General features: G+C 45.5%; 2 protein-coding genes across 2 annotated transcripts; one reads left to right on the forward strand and one right to left on the reverse strand.

The window, feature by feature from the left end:
* Positions 1-982: 982 nt before the first annotated feature.
* On the reverse strand, positions 983-15,978 carry aspm (assembly factor for spindle microtubules). The gene is made up of 26 exons (XM_088313711.1): positions 15,560-15,978; positions 15,031-15,174; positions 13,532-14,939; positions 12,676-12,765; positions 12,493-12,594; positions 12,240-12,386; positions 11,861-12,100; positions 11,715-11,782; positions 11,486-11,627; positions 11,241-11,371; positions 10,608-10,783; positions 10,389-10,534; positions 10,124-10,209; positions 9,835-10,047; positions 9,397-9,601; positions 9,122-9,270; positions 8,771-8,899; positions 8,472-8,666; positions 3,980-8,152; positions 3,018-3,167; positions 2,736-2,927; positions 2,193-2,385; positions 1,866-2,020; positions 1,515-1,691; positions 1,259-1,431; positions 983-1,185 (listed from the first exon to the last, which is right to left on the reverse strand). Exons 1-26 carry the CDS (start codon positions 15,839-15,841, stop codon positions 1,083-1,085), a joined length of 9,369 nt encoding a protein of 3,122 aa, XP_088169837.1. The 5' UTR covers positions 15,842-15,978; the 3' UTR covers positions 983-1,082.
* A 798-nt stretch (positions 15,979-16,776) lies between these two features.
* depdc1 (DEP domain containing 1) lies at positions 16,777-23,198 on the forward strand. Its single transcript, XM_088314085.1, has 12 exons — positions 16,777-17,012; positions 17,581-17,846; positions 17,955-18,090; positions 18,226-18,335; positions 18,419-18,549; positions 18,805-18,852; positions 19,205-19,342; positions 19,881-20,843; positions 21,407-21,579; positions 21,737-21,913; positions 22,056-22,262; positions 22,323-23,198. The coding sequence occupies exons 1-12, from the start codon at positions 16,965-16,967 to the stop codon at positions 22,455-22,457; spliced, it is 2,532 nt and encodes an 843-aa protein (XP_088170211.1). The 5' UTR covers positions 16,777-16,964; the 3' UTR covers positions 22,458-23,198.
* Positions 23,199-23,394: the final 196 nt, after the last annotated feature.

The raw sequence follows: 23,394 nt of genomic DNA on the forward strand, positions 1-23,394 counted from the left end.
TTTGGTTTCAAAAAGCAAGAACATATTTTAAATTTTCGGTCGCCAGGGACGACTTCCGGGTGTGTATTTCCGCATAGCGCCGCCCCCTCGCGAGTGAGTAACCAATCACGAAACGCGTTCATCACTTTTCGTGCCAGACCAGCAAGAAGGTTCGCGGGCGTCTGTTCTGTGTCTCAAGGGGACTTTTAGAGTTGATTGACAGTTGCGATAGCCGATCAGATGACGAGTTGGTTACAGTGCACGATTGTATCTGAAGGCCTCGGACGCATAGTGCGTGCGTCCTGGCGTCGTGAAATCTGCCTGGCAACATGAGCAAGCGGAATTCTGATTGGATAAATACACTAACCTAAAAATTAAATACTAGGATATAATATGACATCAACGTGAAGAATATGATCATGATTTCTTGATTATATTAGACAAGCAGAGAAGGCCTTGACTGCCCACAGCTGGGTATGAGCATGTAGTGATAGGAGAAAAGCCTTTCCCAAAACGTTCCCACATATTCACATGCATATAATAATGTGAAATAAAAATTAAAATAACTGACTCACAATGACACCTAGGGGCAATTCAGAGTGTCCAATCAACCTACATAGCATGTTTTGGGAATGTGTGAGGAAACCAGAGTATTTATTATACACCAACTCAGAATTTATGAATATTAAAAAGTGACATGGAGGGAATGGAGGAAGTGATGAATGGGGTGTATTCACTGAAAGCCTTCCATTGCGTTCTGCTGCTTATCTGGTGACGGGTTACGAGGGCAGCAGCTTGAGCAGGGATGCCCAGACATCCTCTCGCCAGACAATTCATGCAGCCGGGAGGCAAGGTCTCTCCAGGAAGTCTCCGGCTTGTCCCCAGGGTTGCACAAGTGGTTTTTTTTCTATTTTTTTTTTTTTTTAAAGCAAGGTTAATCATAATCAGAATGCCCTTTATTGTCAGTGTGCAACAAGATTAAGCATACAAACAAAAACAAATCAAGGTAACAAAAAATGCTTTTAATGGGAACACATACTATTTGTAAAAACATGTTCACCGTACATAAAAGACACAAAAATGTTCCAATTGTTCAAATATATTTACAAGACAACCGAGAGAGAGTTGGCCAACATCTGAATGGCCTTGAGAGGATCCACGATATTTTGAAGCTTGTCTTTCCTGAGAACCCAGTCTGGTGCAAACCTAGAAAAAACAAAAAAGACCAATTGTCAGTCCCCTTCAAATAAAAATTGGATACATCGTCGCAAACAAGTACCTCGGCACAGCTTTGGATTTCTGTGGAGTTGCCGGGATGTAGAAGCTTCCGTTGATTGTCGCGTTCATCTTCTGTTTGGTCACATTTCTTTCGGCATCCATCTTGTATTTGCGAACGGTGAGACGGTAAATACTTTTGACCCGATCCAAGGTCTTCGGACAATTCATCACCTCCTAGAAATGAAAAAGTTGAAGCTTTGTACACATGGACACAATTTGTAAGCGCAAATTTTTTTTCTTTTATTCATCGAGCAGACCTCCGCATGGCGAGTGTCTTGCAGGAGTAGAACGAGAAGAAAGCAAGCCTTGGTGAAGATGCTGCCACCTTTGTCTGCAACTTTGTCTCCCGCTTTCTCTCGGTATCTCTGGATTAAGTCGACCAGCGTCTCCACTGAGTTTTCCACCAAATATACAGCCTCAATGGTTTTGTGATACTGTTGAACACAGAACGCAATGAAGAAGGAGAGAAGACCTCAGATTTGACATCAGGATTCTTTTCTACATTTGACCACAATGCCACGCGGCATTCTAGTTAACCGCAGCCATTTTAAACTAAACTAAAACCTCCGAGTGTATCTGTGGATTTATGAATGACATTCATGCTGCACCTTGGAGAGGTTGAGGAGGATCTGGATGGAGTAGCTGATGACATCCATGCAGGGCATACTCCTGTTGCAGGAGCGGATGAGGGTGAACGTGACGCTGGTGGCGCCGCGCTCCACCAGATGCTCGCAGCACACAGGTGACAACCTGGTGGCGGCTTCTGTAGACAGACACGCAACAGCACGTCAATTTCAGCCACAGAGTTGGGGCTAGGATGCTTTGGACAAGACACGAGGGGGGGGGGACAGGGGAAGACCGTAGAATATAAATAATATTTATACAGAAATAAAAACAAATCTCTCTCTCTCTCTCATTAAATTCTGAGAGCTCACCTAGGTTTTTCAGCGCTTCAAGGAGGGAGGAGAAGTGCTTGTAACGAAGGATACAGTCCAGGGCAGATGCGGTTTTGTTGCGCAATTTGTCCTCCGCTCGGGCACCGGCAGAGACTTTACGCAAGCGGTGTCTCAACTGTATCACGTTGGCATTGTCATTCTGTCGGCGGGAGACATGTCCTCTCCATAGGGCCTTGGGTCGAGAAATGAATAAAAAAATAATAATAATAAATAAATAAAAAATTCAGGGATTGCACAGATACTTTATGCAGCTCATGAAGAAAACTAAATGAAATCTTAGATCAGTTAACTTCCCATAAAACACGCTGCAAATGTGCGACACAATGAAATGTGCTTCAAGTCTATCAAGCAATGGCTAAGTGCTTTCATGTGAGCTGTTTCTGATGCCGGCTTGGTACGTTGCTCTCTCATTAACTCATTCACTACGGTCAGGGGGGAAAAAAAATGGATCTTTGACGCCTTCAGCCGTCAATGGCAATAAATGAGTCAAGAAACAGAAAGCTTCAAAAGTACAAATAATACCTGAATTTTCACAACGCCGTGTTCAACTCTCTTCTGGCGCCTGAGGAGGAGGAACTGCCGAGCAGCACGTTGGATGACTGACGCGGAATTGTGGCGACGAGCTAACCAACGTCTGACTGCTCGCTGCGCGGTGACCACCTTCTTTCGTTCCGCCAGATAACGTCTCCTTTGTTGCCTCGCTCGCACCAGACTCTAAGAAGCGGACGCACCGAAAGGATCAAAACTGAATTTGTCTCCATCAGACTTCACTGTGCAAAAATATCCAAAAGGTTGCTACGGTACTTGTATCATGACGACAGAATTAATCTGTTTCTTGGCAGAATCCAAGACCCAGTGGACTCGCAAAGCTCTTTGGATCTTAATAGCGCAGAGGTGGTGGTGGATTGCGGCGGCGAAACGAAGTCTCCTCTGTGCGCCGGCAGCCTCAATTGCCTTGATGACACAAACAAATCAAGCTTTGGTATGATCATCGAGATCAGGAGTGCTTGAGTCCGGTCTTTCAGAGCCCCTATCCTGCCCGTTTTGGAAGTCTCCCTCTTCCAACACACCTGATTCAAATCAGGCTTTGGCGAAGCTTGCGGATTGGCTAATCATTTCAAATCAGGTGTTTTGGAGGAGGGGAAAAAAGAATAGGCCGGATAAGGGCTCTCAGGCACCGGACTATTGTTTAGAGCAGGGGTGTCAAACATACGGCCCGTGGGCCCATAAACGGGTTTAATATGGCCTGCTAGTAGAATATTTTTCATGGGTTACTCACATGAGTACCAGGAGATAGTGTTGGGTACTCAGCATGAGGTCTTTACACAATTTCTTCAGTGTTGCAGTGTTTTTTTCGATCAGCACCCAGTCTGTTTTGTTTTTTTTCGTTCGTTGTGCTTCAGATGAGATAGTGGATTGATGGCAGTGTGTACGGCAACGCAAAGGCGCGTCGTGACGCGCATGACGTTACGCATCCGTGATTTCTGTTGCGCATGTGCACCTGCGCACCACTTTTAGAATTAGAATTAGAAATCCCTTTATTGTCATTGTACTCAAAAGTGCAACGAGATTAGACACTTACCCCTGAAAATAAGCATGTCCCAATTGGATAGATCATGATTTTACTGGTCCGGCCCACTTGGCCATAGATTTCCCTCCACATGGCCTCTGAGCTAAAATGAGTTTGACACCGCTGGTCTAAAGAGCTTTCAACACTTTTAAAAATGTTTTATTATGTGCAGAGCATGCAAGAATTGTAACCATACCTGTTTTCGTGCAATCCAGACTCGCCAGTGCGTCTGGAGCGTAATTGCAGCCTGCCTTGTTTGCACGTACGTCTTCCTTTCTACTTGGCCAAGGCGCATCGCCCGGACCATCTGTTGCAACTTGATGGCTGCCGCTCTCCTCTTCAGGAAGATGCGCCTCTGGACTGAGCATCTCCAGTACGACTGGATCAAAGCGGCAGCTCGACTTTGTTGTCTTACGTCCCTCCTGACACAGTGACCTCGATACGCAGCCTGAAGAATCACAGCGGACTGCTTGATCTTCAGGAACTCGTGTCTGTCTCGTCTTTGGCGAATGAAGGCCCGGTAGAACTTCTGAATGACCGCAGCCGACGCACACATGGTCTCAAATTTGACTCGCTCAATATGCCTCCGGTATGTCGATTGGATTACAGTTGCAGCCTGGTGTAAACGAGCAACGTGCTTCCGGGCTCGCTGGCCTCGGTATGTTGCCTGAAAGATGACGGCAGCGCTGCGCAGTTGCAAGAACTGTTTCCGCTGACATTTGGCCGCTGCGGTAGCACGAAACCGTTGCTGAATGAGTTGTGCAGATGATTTTATTTTCAAATACCGCTTGAGTTGATAACGGGCCCTGAAAGCGGTTTGAATCGTCGTGGCAGCCCGATGCATTTGTCTGAGGAATTTTCTCGATTTCAGTCCCCGGAAGGCAGCTTGTACACAAATCACAGCATTCCTGACGTCTTCGTAATGTTGCCGCTCAATGTTTCTCAGTCGAAGAGCTCGAAATCTCCGTTGGAAGACACAAACAGCCCAGAGTTGTTTCTTGAAAGTCAATTGTTGTTTATGTCTCTTGAAGTTGGCTTGAATGATGGTTGCTGCTCTGTGCATCTTGGAAATTCTTTTCCTCTCTAGACAACCCCGGTAAACTGCCTGCAGACAAATTGTCGAGGATCTGACCTTCAGGAAGTAGTCTCTTTCTTTTTTCTGGAGAATGCGGGCTCGGTAGCGTCTCTGGATGACGATGGCCGACAGACGCATGGCCTGGAATTTGATTTGCTCTCGGCGGCATCTGAAAGCAGACTGGATTACAGTTGCAGCCGCATGCCTTTCTTTGACGGACCGTCTTGATTTTGTTCCACGGAAGGCAGCTTGTAGACAGATCACGGCCTTCCTGACTTCTTGATAACGTTTGACCTCATTGTTTCGCTGACCCGCGGCTCTAAATCTCTTCTGCAAGACACAAGCCGCCGAGCGCCGTTTCCTGAAGTGCAATTGTTGTTTATGTCTCTTGAAGTTCGCTTGGATGACGGTAGCTGCTCTGTGCATTTCGGAAATTCTTTTCCTCTCTGAGCAACCTCTAAAAACGGACTGAAGATAGATGACGGAGGTTCTGACTTTTAGGAAGTAGTCTCTTTCTTTTTTCTGGAGAACGCGGGCTCGGTAGCGTCTCTGGATGACGATGGCCGACAGACGCATGGCCTGGAATTTGATTTGCTCTCGGCGGCATCTGAAAGCAGACTGGATTACAGTTGCAGCCGCATGCCTTTGTTTGACGGACCGTCTTGATTTGGTTCCACGGAAGGCAGCTTGTAGACAGATCACGGCCTTCCTGACTTCTTGATAACGTTTTACCTCATCGTTTCTCTGACTCACGGCTCTAAACCTTCGCTGTAAAACGACGGCCGCCCAGCGTTGTTTCCTGAAGAGCAATTGCTGCTTACGCCTCTTGAAATGTGCTTGTATGACAGTCGCTGCTTTGTGCATCTTGGCAATCCTTCGTCTCACAGAGCGACCTCTGAAAGCCGCCTGAAGAACGATGGCGGAGGATCGAACTTTCAGGTAGTATCTCCTGTCATGCTTCTGAAGGACGTAGACCCGGTAATATCTCTGGATGATGACCGTGGACAGGCGCATGGTCTGGAATTTGACTTGCTCTCTGCGTTTTCTGAACATCGACTGGATCAAGGTGGCAGCTTGATGCCAATGAGCGACGTCCTTCCTGATCCGCAGTCCTCTGTACGCTGCTTGAATGATGACTGACGACTTGCGCATGTTTTGGTAACGGCGCATTTGAGCTTTGGCGGCAACCGTGGCTCGGTATCTCCGTTGCACGGCAAGCACCGAAGACTTCAACGCGATGTACTTCTTGCGTTCACAGTGGGCTCGGAAAGCGCTCTGGATCGTAGAGGCGGCCTGATGCTTTCGTTCGACGAGCCGTCTGGATGTCATCCCGCGGAAAGCCGCTTGTAAGACAACGGCGGCGTGTTTCTTTGCGCTGAAAGAGAGCCTCTCCCGTCTCATTTCCTTGTTGGCTTTGTAACGTGCTCGCACAACGCCGCACGCCCATCGAAGCCGCGTGTAGTGAGTTCTCTGCTGACACCTTCGAAAATTTGACTGAATCTTAATGGCAGCGTGACGCTGGATCATCAACTGCTTTCGGATTTTGTATCCTCTGAAGGCCGCTTGCAGGCAAACGGCCGCCGCGCGCTTCGATAGATATCGCAGCTGCACGTCTCTCATCACCAACACGGCTCTGTAGCACCGCTGGAAAACCAAAGTTGCCGTCTTGATGGCCAGGAATTTCTTCCTTTCCCGGATCATGCCAAACCGTCTCTGAATGACACGGGCCGCAGAGTGCATTTGTGCCATCTTCATGCGGGCGCAGTAGCCGCGATATGCGGCCTGGATGACAACAGCGGCGGATTTCGTGCGTCTGTACGTCGCCAGCTGTTGATTCATGAGGATTGTGGCCCTGAATCGCTCTTGAAGAACGATCGCAGCACACTTGGCGCGAAGATAAGCCGTACGGTCTCTGCGCATTCTGAACGCAGCCTGGATTACCCTAATGGCGTTACTCCTCTTCTTGAGGTCTTCTCTTTCTTTCCAGCCTCGATAAACTGCTTGGATTTTCAAGGCCGCTTTTTTTTGCTCTCCGTACTCGTGTTGTTGTGCCCTGCAAAGGAGTCGAGCTCTAAAACGGCATTGGATGATAACGGCCGCACTTTGAAGGAGAATGTATCGTTTTCGACTCAAGTGCATCCTAACTGCAGATTGAACGACAGTCGCGGCTTTGTTCTTTTTCTTCAAGTCCGTTCTCACTTTCATGCCTCTGAATGCAGCCGCTATCGTAACGCCGGCCGCCCGTTTCCGCAGGAACGCTTCCCTGGTTTTCCTTCCGACCACATGAGCCCTAAAGCGACGCTGAATGACAACAGCGGCTGCCTTTTTGGACCGAAAGTCCGCTTGAGCCTTGTATCGGCGGTAGTGGGCCCGGATAAGCGTTGCACACTGGTGGTATTTTTCAATCTTCCTCCTGTCAGCTCTGCCTCTCCAGCAGGCTTGGATATGGAGTACGACTTTTCTGAGGGTGTCATACTCCTCCTTGGTCTTGCGGGCTAAAATCATGGCTCGATGCTTTCGCTGTATTGCCACGGTTGCTTTTCTTAAGGCAAGGTAGCGCCTTTGGCTAGCAAATTTCCTGAACGCTGCCTGGATCAGCGTTGCTGCCGTGTGTTGCTTCTTCAGCAAGTCCCGATGACGTTTTTCACGGTAAGCCAGCTGAATGGTCCTGGCGGCGCAGCGCATCTTGACAAATTGTTGCCTCTCCACGTCTCTTCTTGCAGAGGCCCGGTACCACCGCTGGATTAGGACTGAGGCGCATTTCATTCTCATGGCCTGCTTCCTTACCCGGTGGCCCCGGAAAGCGCTCTGAATGACAACGGCCGCGTTGTGTTGTTGCTTGTATCTCTGAAAGTGGCGCCTTTGTACACGACCTTTGCACTGGGCTTGCAGGAGCAAAATGCTTCTTTGGATCTTTTTGTATCGACGTAAGCAACTTCGCATTCGATAGAAAGACTGAATCTTAACAGCGGCGGCCATTTTCTCCATGTACCATTTCCTATATGTGGTTTGGATTATTCTGGCGGCCTGATTTTCCCGTCGAGTTTTCTGGATTTTCCGCACTCTGTACGCTCTTTGCATTTTCACCACGGCAGCTTTGAGGGAAAGATAATCCTGGCGGATCTTTCTCCCATGAATCCAAGCTCTTAAATATCTCTGCAAGACCGCTGTCGCCCAGCAGATTTTTGCAAAGCTTGACGCCGCCTTCTTCATTCGCCACCGTGCTTGGACAACGATGGTGTTGTATCGAAGTTGCTGGTAAGATCTCATAGCCGAAAACATTCTCCACTGTGCCTGCGTAAACCACAAAAAGGATTTAAAGATCAACTCCTAGCATTTCATATATTTAGGAGGAGGTGAGTCCACCCCCATTTTTCAAGGCATCCTATATTGGAGGTTTTATCATTTAAAAAAAAAATTTAAAAAAGCACCGCCAAATTTATATGCCATTCCTCCAGAAATACTACATGAAGGCATGAAAAAGTAGATTTGGAAAAAAAGTGAATATTTGTCAACCCCTCCAGATTTATATATTTTGGGGACATGGGGAAGTTCAGCAAAAAGCTGAAAATCGCTTCCAAATGAAACCATTTCTGTAAGAGTGGCAAGCTACCTGGATGACGGTCGCTGCTCGATTCCGAATGATCTGGAGCGCTGCCTCTTTTTTCATCCGCAGTCGTTTGCGAGTAACAAAGCCTCTCCAGACTGATTGTATGATGACGGACGCTGCGTATTGCTTCTTGGCCCTGCACCGCTGGAGAAACTGCTTCACAAGCCCCTGAATTTTCAAAGCAGCCACGTTTCTCTCCTGTCCCGACAAGAAGCAACGGTCGCCACCGTCAAATTCATGCAATTGAAAATTTCAAGTCGCAACACAGAGAGACACAAATTTCCCTCCCACTTGCGACTAACCTCGTAGAGCTGCAAGTCTTTCTTAATTCTGTAATTCCTCCAGACGCTTTGTATGAGTCGAGCTGCTCTGGTTTCATGACGCAGATCCAAAAGACGAGCGCACAGGAAAGACAGGTAAGCTATTACAACCTGTTGAAGTAGAGATTGAAAAAAATAAATAAAACGGTCAAGTTTTCTTCTGCCTTTGGACATTTTTCACGTTTACTTTCCACTTGCTCGGCTACCACTGTGGATCCTTACTGTTAAAGTTAGGAATGCCAAAAAATTACACAAAGGCATCTTGAGCCAGGAGTTTCTATGCCAATCTGGACAAAACAAAATTAAAAAAATAAAAATGGGGCATGATCGCACCTTCTCACTGGGGATGGTGTTGGACATGTCAGCTGGGTTGATCATGGCGGGCACTCCACCCAGGAAAGCCACTGCGCAATTAACCAGCCTGAAGTTACTTTTCTCATTTTCCAGTAGCTCTTTAAACTCTGCAGACGGTGAGTCGGGGCCTGATCCCGTAAAGAACAAACAACAAAAAGTCACACATGTAGTACAATGAATTTGCGAAAATAAATATAAACTGATGACCGACTGGACTATAATTCCCCCAATGTTCTGAGTTGAGCGACACACACCATTCGAGCTTTGGGGAACTTCGTCAAAAGAGCAGTCAGAGTCGACGGCTGAGCTGTCGAGCTCCAGGCGACCCCGTGACAAGCAATCGACCGTTTGGGTGGTGCAGTGACGGACAGACTCCTCGGGGATGAGACTGGGATGGTAGTGGTGGATTAAGTAGCAGAGGACGCGGCCATCTGAGAACGTCACCGAGAAGTTCTCCAGCTAGACAGCAGACAAAAAAAAGAGTCAAGTCAGCATTTTTGTTTGCCTGGAGCAGTTCTGCATTTGGTCCCCGGAGAAAAGTTGTGGTTGGCCGCTTTACCTTAAAGCAGTGCTTCTCAGTTATTTTCTGTTACGCCCCCCCCCCACAAGAAAATAATTTTTGCCCCCCCACCCCAAAAAAAAAACCTCAACACGCAAGGATGCCATCTAAAAACAAGATCTCACAAACTCACCGTCAGATTGTAGAAGTCACACACGGAACGGGCCCACTCCATCAGCAGAACAATTTTCGTGCTGCGGTGCTCGTACGCCACTTTGGTCTGGAGCGCACGGGGCTCGAGGCCCCGACCGGCCCTGACAAAAGCCAACTTCTGTTTTGACCTCAGGGCTCTCCTCAAGAAGACAATCTCTTCCCTCAACTGATCCTCATCCAAAATCACCTCCACCTAGACAACAAAGATAGCTGAGATTATTCAAAAGAATTTGACTTGTGCTGTCCCCTCGGCCGCCAAATGACGCTACCTGAAATGAAAAAATGATTTTCCAAAGGAGGCTCAACGTCTTCTCTCGGTGTCCATCCGCGATATCTCGAGAAACTACGACGGAGCCTGAAAATGAAAAGATTCTCAACTTGTTGCTTGTGTCCAATTTGTTTTCATTGACCTTAAAAATAAGTCTTTTGTCTTGTTAGTTTGACGATTCCGAAAAAAAGTCTATGGAGCTGAATTTCTTATTTTCGCTTTTCACATCCAACAAGCTTTGTGTTCGGCTGAGAGATCATCGTTACCATGTTCATCCTTCAAGTCGACCGCTCGGATTTTGAGCACTTGCAAGGCGATATCAATGTTGTGGATCTTTTGCAGGCGGCTGATGGCTGGCAGTCGCAACTTTGCCGACAAGCCCCAGTGCTTCATGAGGAGCTCCATGACTCTCCTAGATGAGGGAGAAGGAAAAAAAAAGCCAATGAGGATCCATAAAATTGCCCAAAGTAAATTCTGTCACTTACACAAGGCGAATTCCACATTTCAAGTCCACCGCCAAATTCACCACAGCGTAGTCGAATTCATCAAGGGGAGTTTGAACATGAGAGACGGGCAATCCAAGGAAGCCGAGATGCCGGGGGAGAATTCCCTCCCCGCTTAAGAAGTCTCTTGAGAATGCCAGCAACAAGTCTTTACTGGTCTGAAGAAAATACATTTGCAAGAGTTCAAACCAAAATATGGGCGCCAATTAAACAAAAGGAATGACATGATCGTTTAGGACGCAATTTTCTGCAAAGCACACAAAAGATACAAGGAAACACTCGTAAGCGGTCCCGTGCATCCAAATTGACATTCTCAAGTCCACGTTTAGTGTGAGAATAACACAGTTTAAAAAACGTTGACTCTGTGTGCCCACACTAGGGCTGCACGATATTGGGAAAAACTGACATTGCAATTTTTGGGGAGGTTGCGATGTACATTGCGATATTGAAACTAGAAACATTTTCACCAGATGACTCAAATAGGTCTGTTTGGGAAGAAGCTCTGCTGCCATAAAAAAAAAAAGCAAATATTTGTTTCACCAACAAAGGGGCTGTATTTCCAAAAGAGATTTGCATTTGCTGTCGCAACCAATGTTTACTAATACCAACGCCTACCTTGAACTCGGCGTCAACACAGAACAGACACGGGTCATGCTCAATCAGGCGAGACACTTTGGCCTTGTCCAAGAAGCACACCAGCAAGAGCAGCTTCTTTAGAGTGAAGCTCGACAGCGCCTCCTCATGGCCTGGGGGTGGGGGGGGGGGGGGGGGGGGACAGCAACAAAACTCACCATCAGTATCTCAACAGACCGACTTAGAGACTGAATGTGTGGAAACTCCGAGACAAATTGAAGTGTTACCATCTTTGTAAAGATAAGGAACTTTGGGATGTCTGAACACGGCCGCAATGTCGGGATTCCACAGAAGTCGCTGGAGGATGAACAGAGCCAAACCCATCGCGTCACTGTTGCTCTCCAGCGCGATCAGCTCCCCAAAGATCGTCTAAGCATAAAGACGCGTTTTACTTGAATGTCGACAAGATCAACAATTTACATCAAAACAGAAGCAAAAAATGTTGCCGAGACATACCTCGAGACCAATCCTTAACCACAGAGGATTGTAGGAGAGAAGCCAGTTGAGGACTTTTTGACGTTCCCCTGAATTTTTTTTTTTTTTTAAATAATGAATTACAAGATTTTATTTTTTTCCCCTCCTCCTGATGGTCGGCGCAGTACCTATATCTTTCCAGAGATGGCGATCTTTGCGGATGAGCAGCCTCTTTGCCTCCACTTCAATTTCCAACCTCTTAATGGCCTTGGCCATCGTCTCTGAGGTGAAGAGCTGACAGGCGGCCCTGCGCAGGCGGTTTAACTTTCGCCGGGCTGTGTACGTGCTGAAAGACATCTCTTCTTTGGTGGGAGCTTTGGGAACACGGAACTTGTCACTGCAGCCCATCGTCAGAGGTGCAGCACTCACTACACAAACATAATTACAAGGGAGGGAAAAAAGGGAATGTCAATGAAAACTGGCGCACAAATGTGGAAGTCGCTTCGTAAAAAAGAAAAAAAAAAAAAAACGAAACAAAGCTTTTATATTTTCAAAAAGGGATTTCACCTTCGGTGATCTCTGTGGTGACTTTAAAATCATCCGGGGTCAGGACGTAGTTGAGCCAGCACGTGAAAGCTCGCTCCTGCTTCTCAATCCACCTCTCGTCATAGAACATGTTCTTGGCAGCAAAAGGAAGCGGATGCCTCGGTATGGCTACGAGAGACAACATGAAAGTAGTTTCTTACTCACGAAATCACATCATGACTTCAACGTCTGATAAAATAAAACCAAAAAAATTAAAAATTGACAGCCAAAATACCTGTCTGAGTCGGTTTGACAAAGATCAACTTTGACATCGCTACTGGAGCCATCTTTACACACTTGACACGCTCTGCTCTGGACGACCTCAGCGAGACGGCGCCTTCGGACAAAACAACGGCAGGATTTTGGAGGTCATCGTTTGCACGGCAAACAAGTTGACCGACGATAGATCGCGTTCTACCTCGTAACGGGAGTTTGCCGCTCGCTGGCTTTGTCGGAGCAGAGTCGGATGATTTTGTGGTCTTGACAGATGTCATTGCGTGCTGAGAACCTATGGAGATAAGATACGCCATTATCAATTTTAATGAGAATTTAATTGAGAATTATCACAACTTATCAATTCATCGTACTCAACTTACTACAGTGGGAACCCAAGATTTATGGAGGAAAAGAACTGTGCTGACCCAAAATTGGCGTATAATTGATGCCAAGTGAGAAAAAAAATAAATAAATTAAACCACCTAAAAAATAAATAAATTTATTAATTAATTGAAATAAAATAAAAGAAAAAATAATTGAACAAAAAATACCCAAAACACAACAAAATTTGAAAAATATACATTTAAAATTCTTGGGCGAAAAAAAGAAATTTGGTAAGTCTGCGGATTATGAATCACAAGTAGACGTCGGTGCACGACACTTATGGGTTGACTTATTGAATAAACGCATTCAAATATCTAAAATCAAAATTGGAAGAAAAAGGAAAAAGATCATCAATGGATGTCGTGGTTCAACACGCTTTAAATGTCCAAAGGGAGGAAGGGGGAAAAATCCATGTCGTCTTCCTCCCTCCTCTCCATGTAGATATTACTTAGATAAAATTATGACACTAGCATTTTTTTTTTCATATTGAATAATTTACCCCAAAATAAAAACAAAAAACACACTCCTTAATAATCAGCCACTAATAAAACTTCTTTTTTTGTGAGAGTGTAAATGCAACATCACTAATGGGGGGAAAAAAATGTGATTTTTTTTGTGAAGTTTTTACATCAAGTACAGTCGCTCATAAGCTCGCGTGTCATATTGCCAACTACCTTTTGATTTGACGGACCGCCTCTCTGACGTCCTCCTCTCCTGCGTTGATTTCCTTGTCTCACTTTTCCACGCCACCGTTTTGCTCTTTTTAACCAGCTCGGTTGTTCCCCCATTGACGGTCATCGGGACATCTTTCAAATATTCTTCACTTTTCCGCTTTCTGCTCGTTGCCGCGACGTGAACGGGTGCGACGTCCTCCTGGGTGGACAGCCGAGCGGAGACGAGCGGGGGAAGAAGAACATCCGTTTCCTGCGACAGCGCAGGTGGGTGAAGATTTGAGATGTTGCTGCAGTGAAGTGGAGAAGACTGGGCCAGGGGGGGCGGGGAGGACATTGTGAATGTCATGGGAAGGATACGGTGAGGTGGGGAAGTGACGGAGGAAGAGACACTCACGTCAGCTCGAAGTGGAGGAGAGCTGGCGTGTAAAACGACGGGCAATTGAGCATCATCAAGTGTCGGTGTTCGTCTGTCATTACATTTTTGGGTCCTTGAGTCTGGTTTGATTACCGGGAGGTGGGAGGTGCCTGGTCCAGAGTCACACGGGCTGCTACCTTCAGACAACTCAAGTGTTTGCTCCATCAGACGCCGTCGTGACTTCTTGAGTTTTCGCCCACTTTCACCATTTGTCACTGGCGCTTTGTTTTTTATCACCGTCTTACAGTTGAACGACATTACCTTTGGTCGTTCAGGCTTTGCAGCCTTGGGCGCCTCGAGCTTTTTGCTGACAAAGAAAGTAAGTCTCGGATCTGTGGACTCGGACTCTTCTGGACTATCAGGACGGGCTTTAAAACGGTCATGGTCCTCACTTTTCAACTGCAGGGAATCCGAAAAGTCACAACTGGAACCGGAGTCTTTAGGACTGCCGTTGACAAGGCCGAGATCAGCGTCAATGAGCGCCAGTGCCTCAGTCAACGATACCGCGGGGTCTTTGGGCACAGTCCACAAGGTCACAGCAGCTGTGAGTGCCACCGGCTGAACGTGCGGCATGAGCTTTTTGAATCTCTCTGGCGTCCCAATAGGCGACAGTGTCTTATTAAGCATTTTGGCGACTTCTTTGTTTTCAAGCATTCCAGCCAATAAATCTGAGCTACCTTTCAGATCGTTCTCGTTTGTGGCTAATACAAGAGAAGAGTGCCTTTGAACATGGAGCACATTCTCCTGGCCCACCAAAGACCACTGAGCGGGATTTAAAGCCTTTTGCTGCTCCGATTTCAGAGCGTGGTCGTCAAGGAGACGGAGCTCCCCAGCGGCTTTGTCGCGGCCATCATTGAGAGAAGCAAGAGGACTGCGGAGATGATTCTGTTGCTTCTGGGCAGCCATCTTTGTCTGTGTCGCTGTCCACTTTCCCCGGAAGGGAGATCCTTTTGCACCTCCCCTCTTGTTTTTGATCACATCCCATAAGCGCCTCTAAAATGCAAGAAGAGCACAAGTGGTTAATAGTAGTAGTAATGAAAAGAAAGCCTCAAAGTAGATTGTCACCAGCAATAGGTTTAATCACCTTTTTCCTTTGAGGGGCTTCTGCTTTCCCCAGCAAAATTGCTTGTTGCTTGATGACCCCATTGGCATTCAAGATGATCAGCTCTCTGATTCCACCCTCTTCTGTCGGTGTCCAGGTGAGAGTCAGGGTATACGAACCGAATGGCTGCAAACAAAATTAGAAATGATTTAATCACAGGCCACTTGAAAACCATGAGACACGCAGATCAAGCAGTTTTGTCATCACTTTAAAACAGGCTACTTCCTGGTAAAATACATGCAGAATAAAGTTACCACTGGCAAAGTGCAATCAGATAGAGGAGCTGTGTGGGGGGAAAAAATTATCATCTGATTATTTGAACAACTCCCACAAGTGTGCTGTGCAAATTACAAAAACGAGCATACAAAGAAGCTGTGTTCACCTCGTCGTTTTTTTGTAAAATATTTGGACCACCTGATTCGATTGTGCAGATGCGACTGATGAAATGTTCGACTATTGTAAATTGATAGAACGACAGCGAATCGTTTTCTAAATATTTTAGAGCACCTACCCGAACTGTGAACGAGTTATTGTCCACAGAAAAGCCTTTGCTGGATGGGATCTTGTCAACAGTAACCACAGCTTCTGCATCTTCTGTTGGATTTTCGATGCGCAGAACGGTCGACTTGGAGGTGCCAATCTTCACTGTCCCGAAAGATACAAAAGTAGCCTTCGAAAACAAGACCAGCCTCAAAACTGGAACGTCATTTTCCTTGTCCGTGTCGCCATTTCTTGTCGGACTGAACTCCATAAATACACCCGGAGTGGAGGATAACGCCACATTTGCGGACATTTTCCGCGACGAGAATCGCTATCCAAACAGCAAGAATACCATCCAATGTATTGGTTTGTGAGATTATCTGATGGTTACAAATCTAGTTACATCAAACCCACGCTATCCAACTACTAAAACGTTTGGTTGTACACTCACGACGCTGTAAAATTCGAAATTGACCATGTGTTGCAGCAGCCAATTATAAGCTAGGAGTCGCCACCTCCTCCAATAGCGACCGACTTCCTATCAAACCGAAAAGAGTAAACAGCGATCCGCCAATCATCTAGACTCGCCCCCTCCGAACTGCTCAACACGAATATTTAAAAATGATAACTTCCACAATAATCAATAGAGCTTTGTTTGGCCGTCCCCAAATAAAGAAAATATGATTATTTCCCCCCCTTTTTTTCCAGAAATCGGCAGTAGGTTTTTGTTTTCTTCCTTATTGCATTTAATACTGAATACAGTACTGGTATGTTTTAAATTGACGTGGGGAAGAGTCAAAGCAGTCGTTTGTCACATGGGGCTGGATAGCGAGCTTGATAGATTTATTCTTATATTCTTAATGTTCTGTTTCGTGCATTTTCCCCGACAATGCCGTAGCACTGTATTTTTTATTTTCTTAATACGACGACAGGGGGCGCCATTAGGCAGAGCAAACGGCTTCCACCTGTGTACCTGTGTGGAACCCCACCCCAAAACAAGAAGCTGGGGCTCAGCCAAAACTATATTATAAAACTTTATTTGTATACGTCCCACACTGTTACGTAAATTAAACTAACATTTGTCAGAATGTGAGCACAGTGGTCATCAGAGTATTTTCGTATTGTACACAACAACAGAAAGAAAAAATTAAACTAAAGCACAAGTTGTGTCGCGAAAATAGGCTTTTAAAAAATAGTCCACGTTATTTTGATTGCCTACGTCAGCCTTCACGTCGATGTGGACACGTGATTATGGAACTGTCCAATCCCGTGGCAGAAATTCACGGCTCGTAATTTTGAACGGACGGGTGCAAGCAATAGGAAATTAGCATTGTTGAAACCGAAGCTCACAAACTCGTCAAACAATTGCTTGCTTAGGAATGGATACGAATTAAATGTCGATTTGAAATGACCGGTTTTGTCGTTTTGGGATAAACATGAGTTCACATATCATCACCCCTGGGCCGTACCGAGCTACGAAGCTGGTAAGTAAATGCACGTCAACAAGCTCAGTGCTTGTCGGCAAACGACGATGAAGACTTCCACATCAGACCTGAAAATGCTTGTTTAATAACAAAATATGAAGTCACATTACGTCTTGAAGACCAAACTGCCGTCGAGGAAAATTTCGCATAGCCGTAAACTAACGAGAACAAACTATTTGAACTTCTAAAATAAAGTTTTTTACGCGCCGGATACGTACGTTTGTTAAAGGAAAATTTCACTAATGTATTTTAAAAAGACACACATGCAGTTCATGAATTCTAATAAATTATTGCATTTACGTTGATAACCGACCTGTGATTATAATCTATGCATTGTGTTGACAGTTTAATCATTTAAAATGTTTAATTTGACACAATTGTTTGTAAAAACTTAGTCGATGCAAATAAATACTAACACATCAATTCGTTTCAATAAAACATGATCTTCGTTTCAAGCAACTTCCTCTGTATTTCAACTAAAAATGCATTTTCTGTAGAGATTTTATGATAAATTCTACATAAACATTGGTACTAAAGTAGCTTAATGAATTGTCTTGTCTGGTCTTAGTGGAATGAGATAACTCGTCTGTTCCGGGCTGGAATGCCCCTGAAGAAGCACCGGCAGAACTTGAGAAATTACAGCTCCTGCTTCACGGCGCTCGCTGCTGTGGACTGGCTGCATCAAATGCTCTGCAGCAACAGCAACTTTGGTCCCGATGTTACCCGACAGCAGACGGTGCAGCTGCTCAAGAAGTTTCTCAAGAACCATGTGATCGAAGACGTGAAGGGCCGTTGGGGCACCGAGGATCTGGAGGACAATAACACACTTTATCGGTAATCTTTTGTTTTATTAACCTCATTTTCTGTTTTGGATTATGAAATAGATATTGTGTTTGCTGCCATGACATTCTGACATCGTCCTCGTCTTTTCTTCTTTCAAAGGTTTCCGTCCACTTCTCCGCTGAAGCACATCCCGTGTCCAGCTATGCCATCCGCTTCCAAAGGCATTAAGAAAAGGCCGTCACTTCGAGACAAAGAAGGTTTCTTCCGGTTTAAAAGCGTGAAGAAAAATGAACAGGTGACTGAGGTTCGCTAAACTGTATACAAAGTCTTTCCTGTTGTCCGGTGTCTGCAATTTAAACACTTGCATGACACGCAGTTAAAATTGTCTTTTTTTTTCTTTATTAATCAAAAAAACAAAAATCTGTTTTAGGAAAATTGCCAAGCTGAAGAGGAGAACGATCCTGGAGAGCAGCATGTACATAGACGAGAGCTGACTGGAGATGATGAGCGGAATATCTGGAGAGACACCACCCTGACCCAGTAAAAAAAAAAAAAACTCACAATACAGAATGAACGAAGACCAGACCATGAGCTTGAGGAAGTTCCTTTGTGTTGTGTTTTAGCCTGCAGAAGATTCTTGGTGTTGTGACTCTCGATGAAGTGTTAGACCACCGTTCTATAAACCCTCACCACATCATCCATAACATGACCAAAGTCAACAAGCATGGTGTGGTCACCCTGGATGACAAGACCAGTAGGTTTTCGCTTTACCTCTGTTTATTACGATTTCCACTTATTCAGTGATTTACAGTTAGCAATGGTTGTAAATTCAAATGAAACTGAACTTCATTAGCAAACATTTATGATCATGACTTCTTTGCTTGTTTTTACACTGATGCTTGGTCAACATCACAAGTAATTTTATTATTATTTTTTATTTTATATCAGTAAATTCATATAATATGAAATTTATATTTTAAAATACTATCCAATCCAATCTTTTCTCTAGATGACCTTCCTCATTGGGTTTTGTCCGCTATGAAGAGCCTGGCCAACTGTGAGTCGCCGCAACATTTACTATCCATTCCATGTCATTAATCTCGCTTTTTTATGCATTTATTTTTGTAATTCACATATTTTATTTTATTCTTAATTCAGAGTGTGATTAGTGATGGGAAAATGAAGCTTCAAATTTGCTTCATGAACCAGTTGTTGAGTCCTGTAGATGGCACTGTTGGTTTAAATAAAGGCTTTTAAAATGGCAAGTCAGTGTGCTTTCAACCCAATGTTGAACAGCGAGTGCCATCTACTGGAGTCCAAAAATACTACAACTGGTTCATGAAGCAGATTTAAAGCTTCATTTAACCATCACTAAGTGTGATTGCCGCTGACATTGTGTTCAATTCCAGGGCCCAAGTATGACAGTGCGCAGCCGTCCTATCCGGGTTTTGAGCGGGACGTTTTCAAAACCGTGTCCGATTACTTCTACAGCCTTCCGCAGCCGTTACTCACCTACGAATTGTATGAATTATTTATCAACGTGCTGGGTACGTACAGGTTTCATTGGCTCTTACTATTGACTATTTAAAACAGTGCTTCTCAATTATTTTCTGTTACGCCCCCCCCCCTAGCAAGAAGAAAACAAATGGCCACCACCCACTCTCCACCGCAACTATAAATTAGAGCATTTTTGTTGCAAAACAAACCTCCACCGTAAAGTTAATACTCGCTGCGCTCAATGGGAAAGGAGAGCGCCACTGCCAACTAGTGGAGTGGATGTGCAATTACACTTTATTGAAGTAAAGCATGTGAGTCCACCCCACTATTTGAGAAGCACTGATTTCAAAGACGTGGATTTTGTTTTTGACTGTGGACGGCCTTGTTGGGGATGTTTTGGTTCTCTCTCCTCTTTGTGAAACGCTAACATTATTAGCAGCGTCTGTGCTTTCTCTATATGCCTGCTGTGTTGTCTTTGGATTTGTACAATGTTTTGAACTAACTCAAGCTTGTCCCTCCTCCTTCACTGTCTGCTTGCACCGACTCTCTGCCTGCAATGCTCGACCCTGTGTCTTCCTCTCTGTCTAGTGTACTGCGGGTATGTTGCAGCGCCCGCTCCCCACCAACATGGCAAACGCAAGAAGCGCGATCTACCCTCAGCGCCGCCCCCAGCCAAGACGTCATTCCGCTCCACAGAATGTCTTCTCCTGTCGCTGCTCAGACAGGGAACATGCGATGAGACAGAGTCTCCAATGAGGGAAGTGCTTGGCGGCAAAATTCAGTCCCACCTAGCGGTGCTGGGACGAGGTCCGACCAGCGCGCACGGTGACCAGTTAGGAGGCAGCTACACGAGCCTCAGTGCTGTCGGGTCTTCCCTGAGGTGCCAAGCCAGGAGCTCCTCTCTGGAGACAATCCTTGATGACTCCGCCCCTCTGACCAGGCAACAAATCTTTTTATCCAATCACAGCCTGGCTGCCTGTTTCTCGAGCAACCGGAGCCAAGATGGAAACTGTCGGACAACTCGCAGTTCTTCCGATTCTACCTCGGCGTCAACAAAAACACTGGTTCCATCTGGGATTGCTCCACGCAGTTTCAGCGGACCTGTGGCAGCGCGTTCAGCCCCACGTGGCACGCACAATTTGCGACCGAGGAGTGCGGGCAGCTGTCTGGACATCGTTGTGGAGAGCAACGAGGAATCCTTTAAGGAGAGTAAGTGGCAAAGCAGAACTGCAAGCTGCCTGAACGTTAACGCCTCAGCGGACCAGAACCGCTCCCACGTCGCCACTCCGCTTCTCTTGTCCGGGCCTCGCTCCAGCTTGTCTTCGTCCCCCGCCACCAAAGCACTCTCGCCTCACGCGACGTCAGAACCGAACGGGCCCCGACTGGCTTCCAGTACATCCTGTCTTTGGACCCTGCCGGCGCCTGCGGTTGTCCGTCGCTGCCTGAGCTCTCTGGATGTGTCCAAGTTACCTCGACCCGCTTCACTTGTCAAAGCGTCTGTCTGTGCGCCTACGGCCAGAACGCAGCCCCCAGAACCAAAATCTGAGCACAGTAAGACCTCTCCGTCTTCCTCTCCCTGTCTGTGTGTCTGCGGATGACTAATCAAACTAACGCAATCTAACACCTCATCATAGCGAGTGTTGCAAATGTTAATCAGCAATTCAACCAAAAGTTGCAGAGTGCTTTGTACATAATGTAGGTTTATTGGCAACAATTGCCAGGAGCCTGTCAACGTACCGATTTAGTTTGGGACACAAATGCATTGCTGCGCAACGCTGGGAAAAAAATCTTTAAATGTCTTTGCAGATTGCCACGTAATAAGAGTGTCTGAGCTTCAACATTTACTGCGTCGATTGCAATCTACTCAATTCATCGACTAGTTGTAGTTGAGCAGCCATCATCTCGCCCGTTTAAGTTTTGCTTTGTGTTTTGCTGAAGTTTTCATCTTGTTTTGCGTCATTTCTGGCCGCAACACAAGAAAACTCGTTCAAAATCATAAAACACCAAGCCTGACGTTTTGCATGTTTTTCCTTTCCTTTTTTTTTTTTGCATCAATTAAAATTTTCAAGGCAGTCCGGTGACAGATTTCTCTCTCTCTCTGCATATGCGCTTAGGGCTTCTCCAGCCTCAGAGTGAGCGCGTGGCCATTGAGGCACTGCAGTTGTGCACGCTCCTCCTCCCTCCGGCCTCTCGTAGGAAGTTGCAGCTCCTAATGAGGATGATGTCTCGCATCAGCCAGAATGTGGATATGCCTCAACTCCACCCGGCCATTGGTACCCGGACGCTGGTGAGAGAGAGAGAAAACAAACGACTCATTTTCTTCATCCAAAATACGTTCACAACACCTGTGAATCATTCTCCTAACGTACCTTCTGGATGCAAGTGTGGTGCTGTCGGTCGTATTTGTCAATGATGTGACTTGTGCTTCCTCGCTGCTTTTTCAGATGGTCCACACGTTTTCAGGCTGCGTTCTCGGCAGCGCTGACGAGTGTGACTTGGATGAGCTCTTGGCAACCCGATTGGTTTCCTTCTTAATGGATCATCAGCAAAGCATTCTATCCGTCCCCGAGTATCTGCTCTGTGCAATTAATGATCATGTCCAGTACTTGCGCACCGCACAGGTACAGTCCTTCCAAAAACATCACACAAAATGCTGATGAGAGAAAAGTACGTTTTTTCCCCCCCCCATTGTCAATTTCATTCATGGTGTGGTGCATTGCTACTTGAGGAAAGGTTGACTCCGTTCCATTTTCTTGCCCACAGGTACCGATAGAAGACGCGGCTAACGTCAACGGAGGCGAGCCCGTGTGCGCCCCGCTGCCAATGTACACCTTCTGCCGTCAGATTAGCGGTGCCGAATTTGAGCAGCAGAAGTTGGCCTGTTCCCAGAAGGCCATGGGGGAATTGCTGGAGATGTTGGTGACGGACCAAAACATGACGGAGAAGGACAGACGCAAAAGGTTAAAACAGGTAAAAAAAATAAAATGTCTATTATTTGTTGGCATCTTGTTTAAGCGTGGCGGTATTCAGTTTCAGAAGCAGTACCCTGACATCTACAGGCAACGCTTCCCCTCCACGGAAAAAGCCAATAAGGCCGACAACAAGCCAAAGATGAAAGCGCCGTTGCTCATCGGGAAGACCAAAGCTTTCAGTATCAGGAGCTGAAATAGTTGCAATGTTTGCTGCACTATAACTGCACTCACACTGGTACCCACAGAACAGGATGTTACAATTGAAACTGTTATTTTTATTATTATTATTTTTTGTGTGACAAAACTGGGAGATATGAAGGCAGGTTGACAGATGGCATGCATGTTGTTTTTGCACAGTTTTACCATTTAAGCTTAAGTGTCTATATACTGTAGGCATCGTGTACATGTAGGTTTAAAATGTCTTCATTTAAATTAATGATACTAATACTAGACGTCTTTTGCTTGAAAAACTTTTTTTTTTTTTGACAAAACATTTTATAAGACTGACTAATCAAAAATGTTCAGTTCCCGTATCCCTCGTATAATGATGTTTAGGGTTTAACTTTCCCTGTTTTTCCATTACAAAGCAGGGAAAGGATTCCAGCTTTATTTTTGCACTCTGCTTGTGTTCATCGTTCTAGTTTCTTCAGTAGTTGAATTTTTTTTGTCTAGATTTTATCATAGACCAGAAAGCTGTAGTTTAAACCGTTAAAAATGATAAATTAGGGCGGCCGCTTTCATTCGGCTATAAACGTAATGCTTAAAGCGTAACCTTTCAAATTTCATGATAAATGGTATTTATTGGTCCCATCTTACAATGAAGTATGATTTGACCTTAATAGATGTTTGTATGCTGTTTATAAAGCCTCACATTGTTGAACTTGTTCCTCTCCAACTATGCAAATTTCAGGGAAATAAACACATTCAGTTGTTACTTGTTTGGTCTTTTTGTGTTGTAGTCGTTATATTACGAAAACCTAGAAAACTTCAAAATTTTGGGTGGAGTGTAGTACATTTGCACAGTGTAATTATATTCAACACACACAATGTTGATTTAAGCCTATCTGAACGTGTCATTTGATACAGCTCATGTTTTCTAATTTAATTCTTCAGTTGTTTCTAAATTGGTC

Source organism: Idiotropiscis lumnitzeri, chromosome 13 (genome assembly GCF_059441095.1).
Source record: "Idiotropiscis lumnitzeri isolate Australia: NSW breed Sydney's pygmy pipehorse chromosome 13, RoL_Ilum_1.0, whole genome shotgun sequence".
Classification (NCBI taxonomy): Eukaryota; Metazoa; Chordata; class Actinopteri; order Syngnathiformes; family Syngnathidae; genus Idiotropiscis; species Idiotropiscis lumnitzeri.

Coding starts and splice junctions, on each gene's coding strand:
- depdc1 (XM_088314085.1), top strand. CDS start 16,965: ATGAGTTCACATATCATCACCCCTGGGCCGTACCGAGCTACGAAGCTG. Junction 18,853..19,204: donor TATGAAGAGCCTGGCCAACT/GTGAGTCGCCGC, acceptor GTTCAATTCCAG/GGCCCAAGTATGACAGTGCG. Junction 22,263..22,322: donor GACGCAAAAGGTTAAAACAG/GTAAAAAAAATA, acceptor GGCGGTATTCAG/TTTCAGAAGCAGTACCCTGA.
- aspm (XM_088313711.1), bottom strand. CDS start 15,841: ATGTCCGCAAATGTGGCGTTATCCTCCACTCCGGGTGTATTTATGGAG. Junction 14,940..15,030: donor AAGCCCCTCAAAGGAAAAAG/GTGATTAAACCT, acceptor CTTGCATTTTAG/AGGCGCTTATGGGATGTGAT. Junction 8,153..8,471: donor GAGCAGCGACCGTCATCCAG/GTAGCTTGCCAC, acceptor TGGTTTACGCAG/GCACAGTGGAGAATGTTTTC.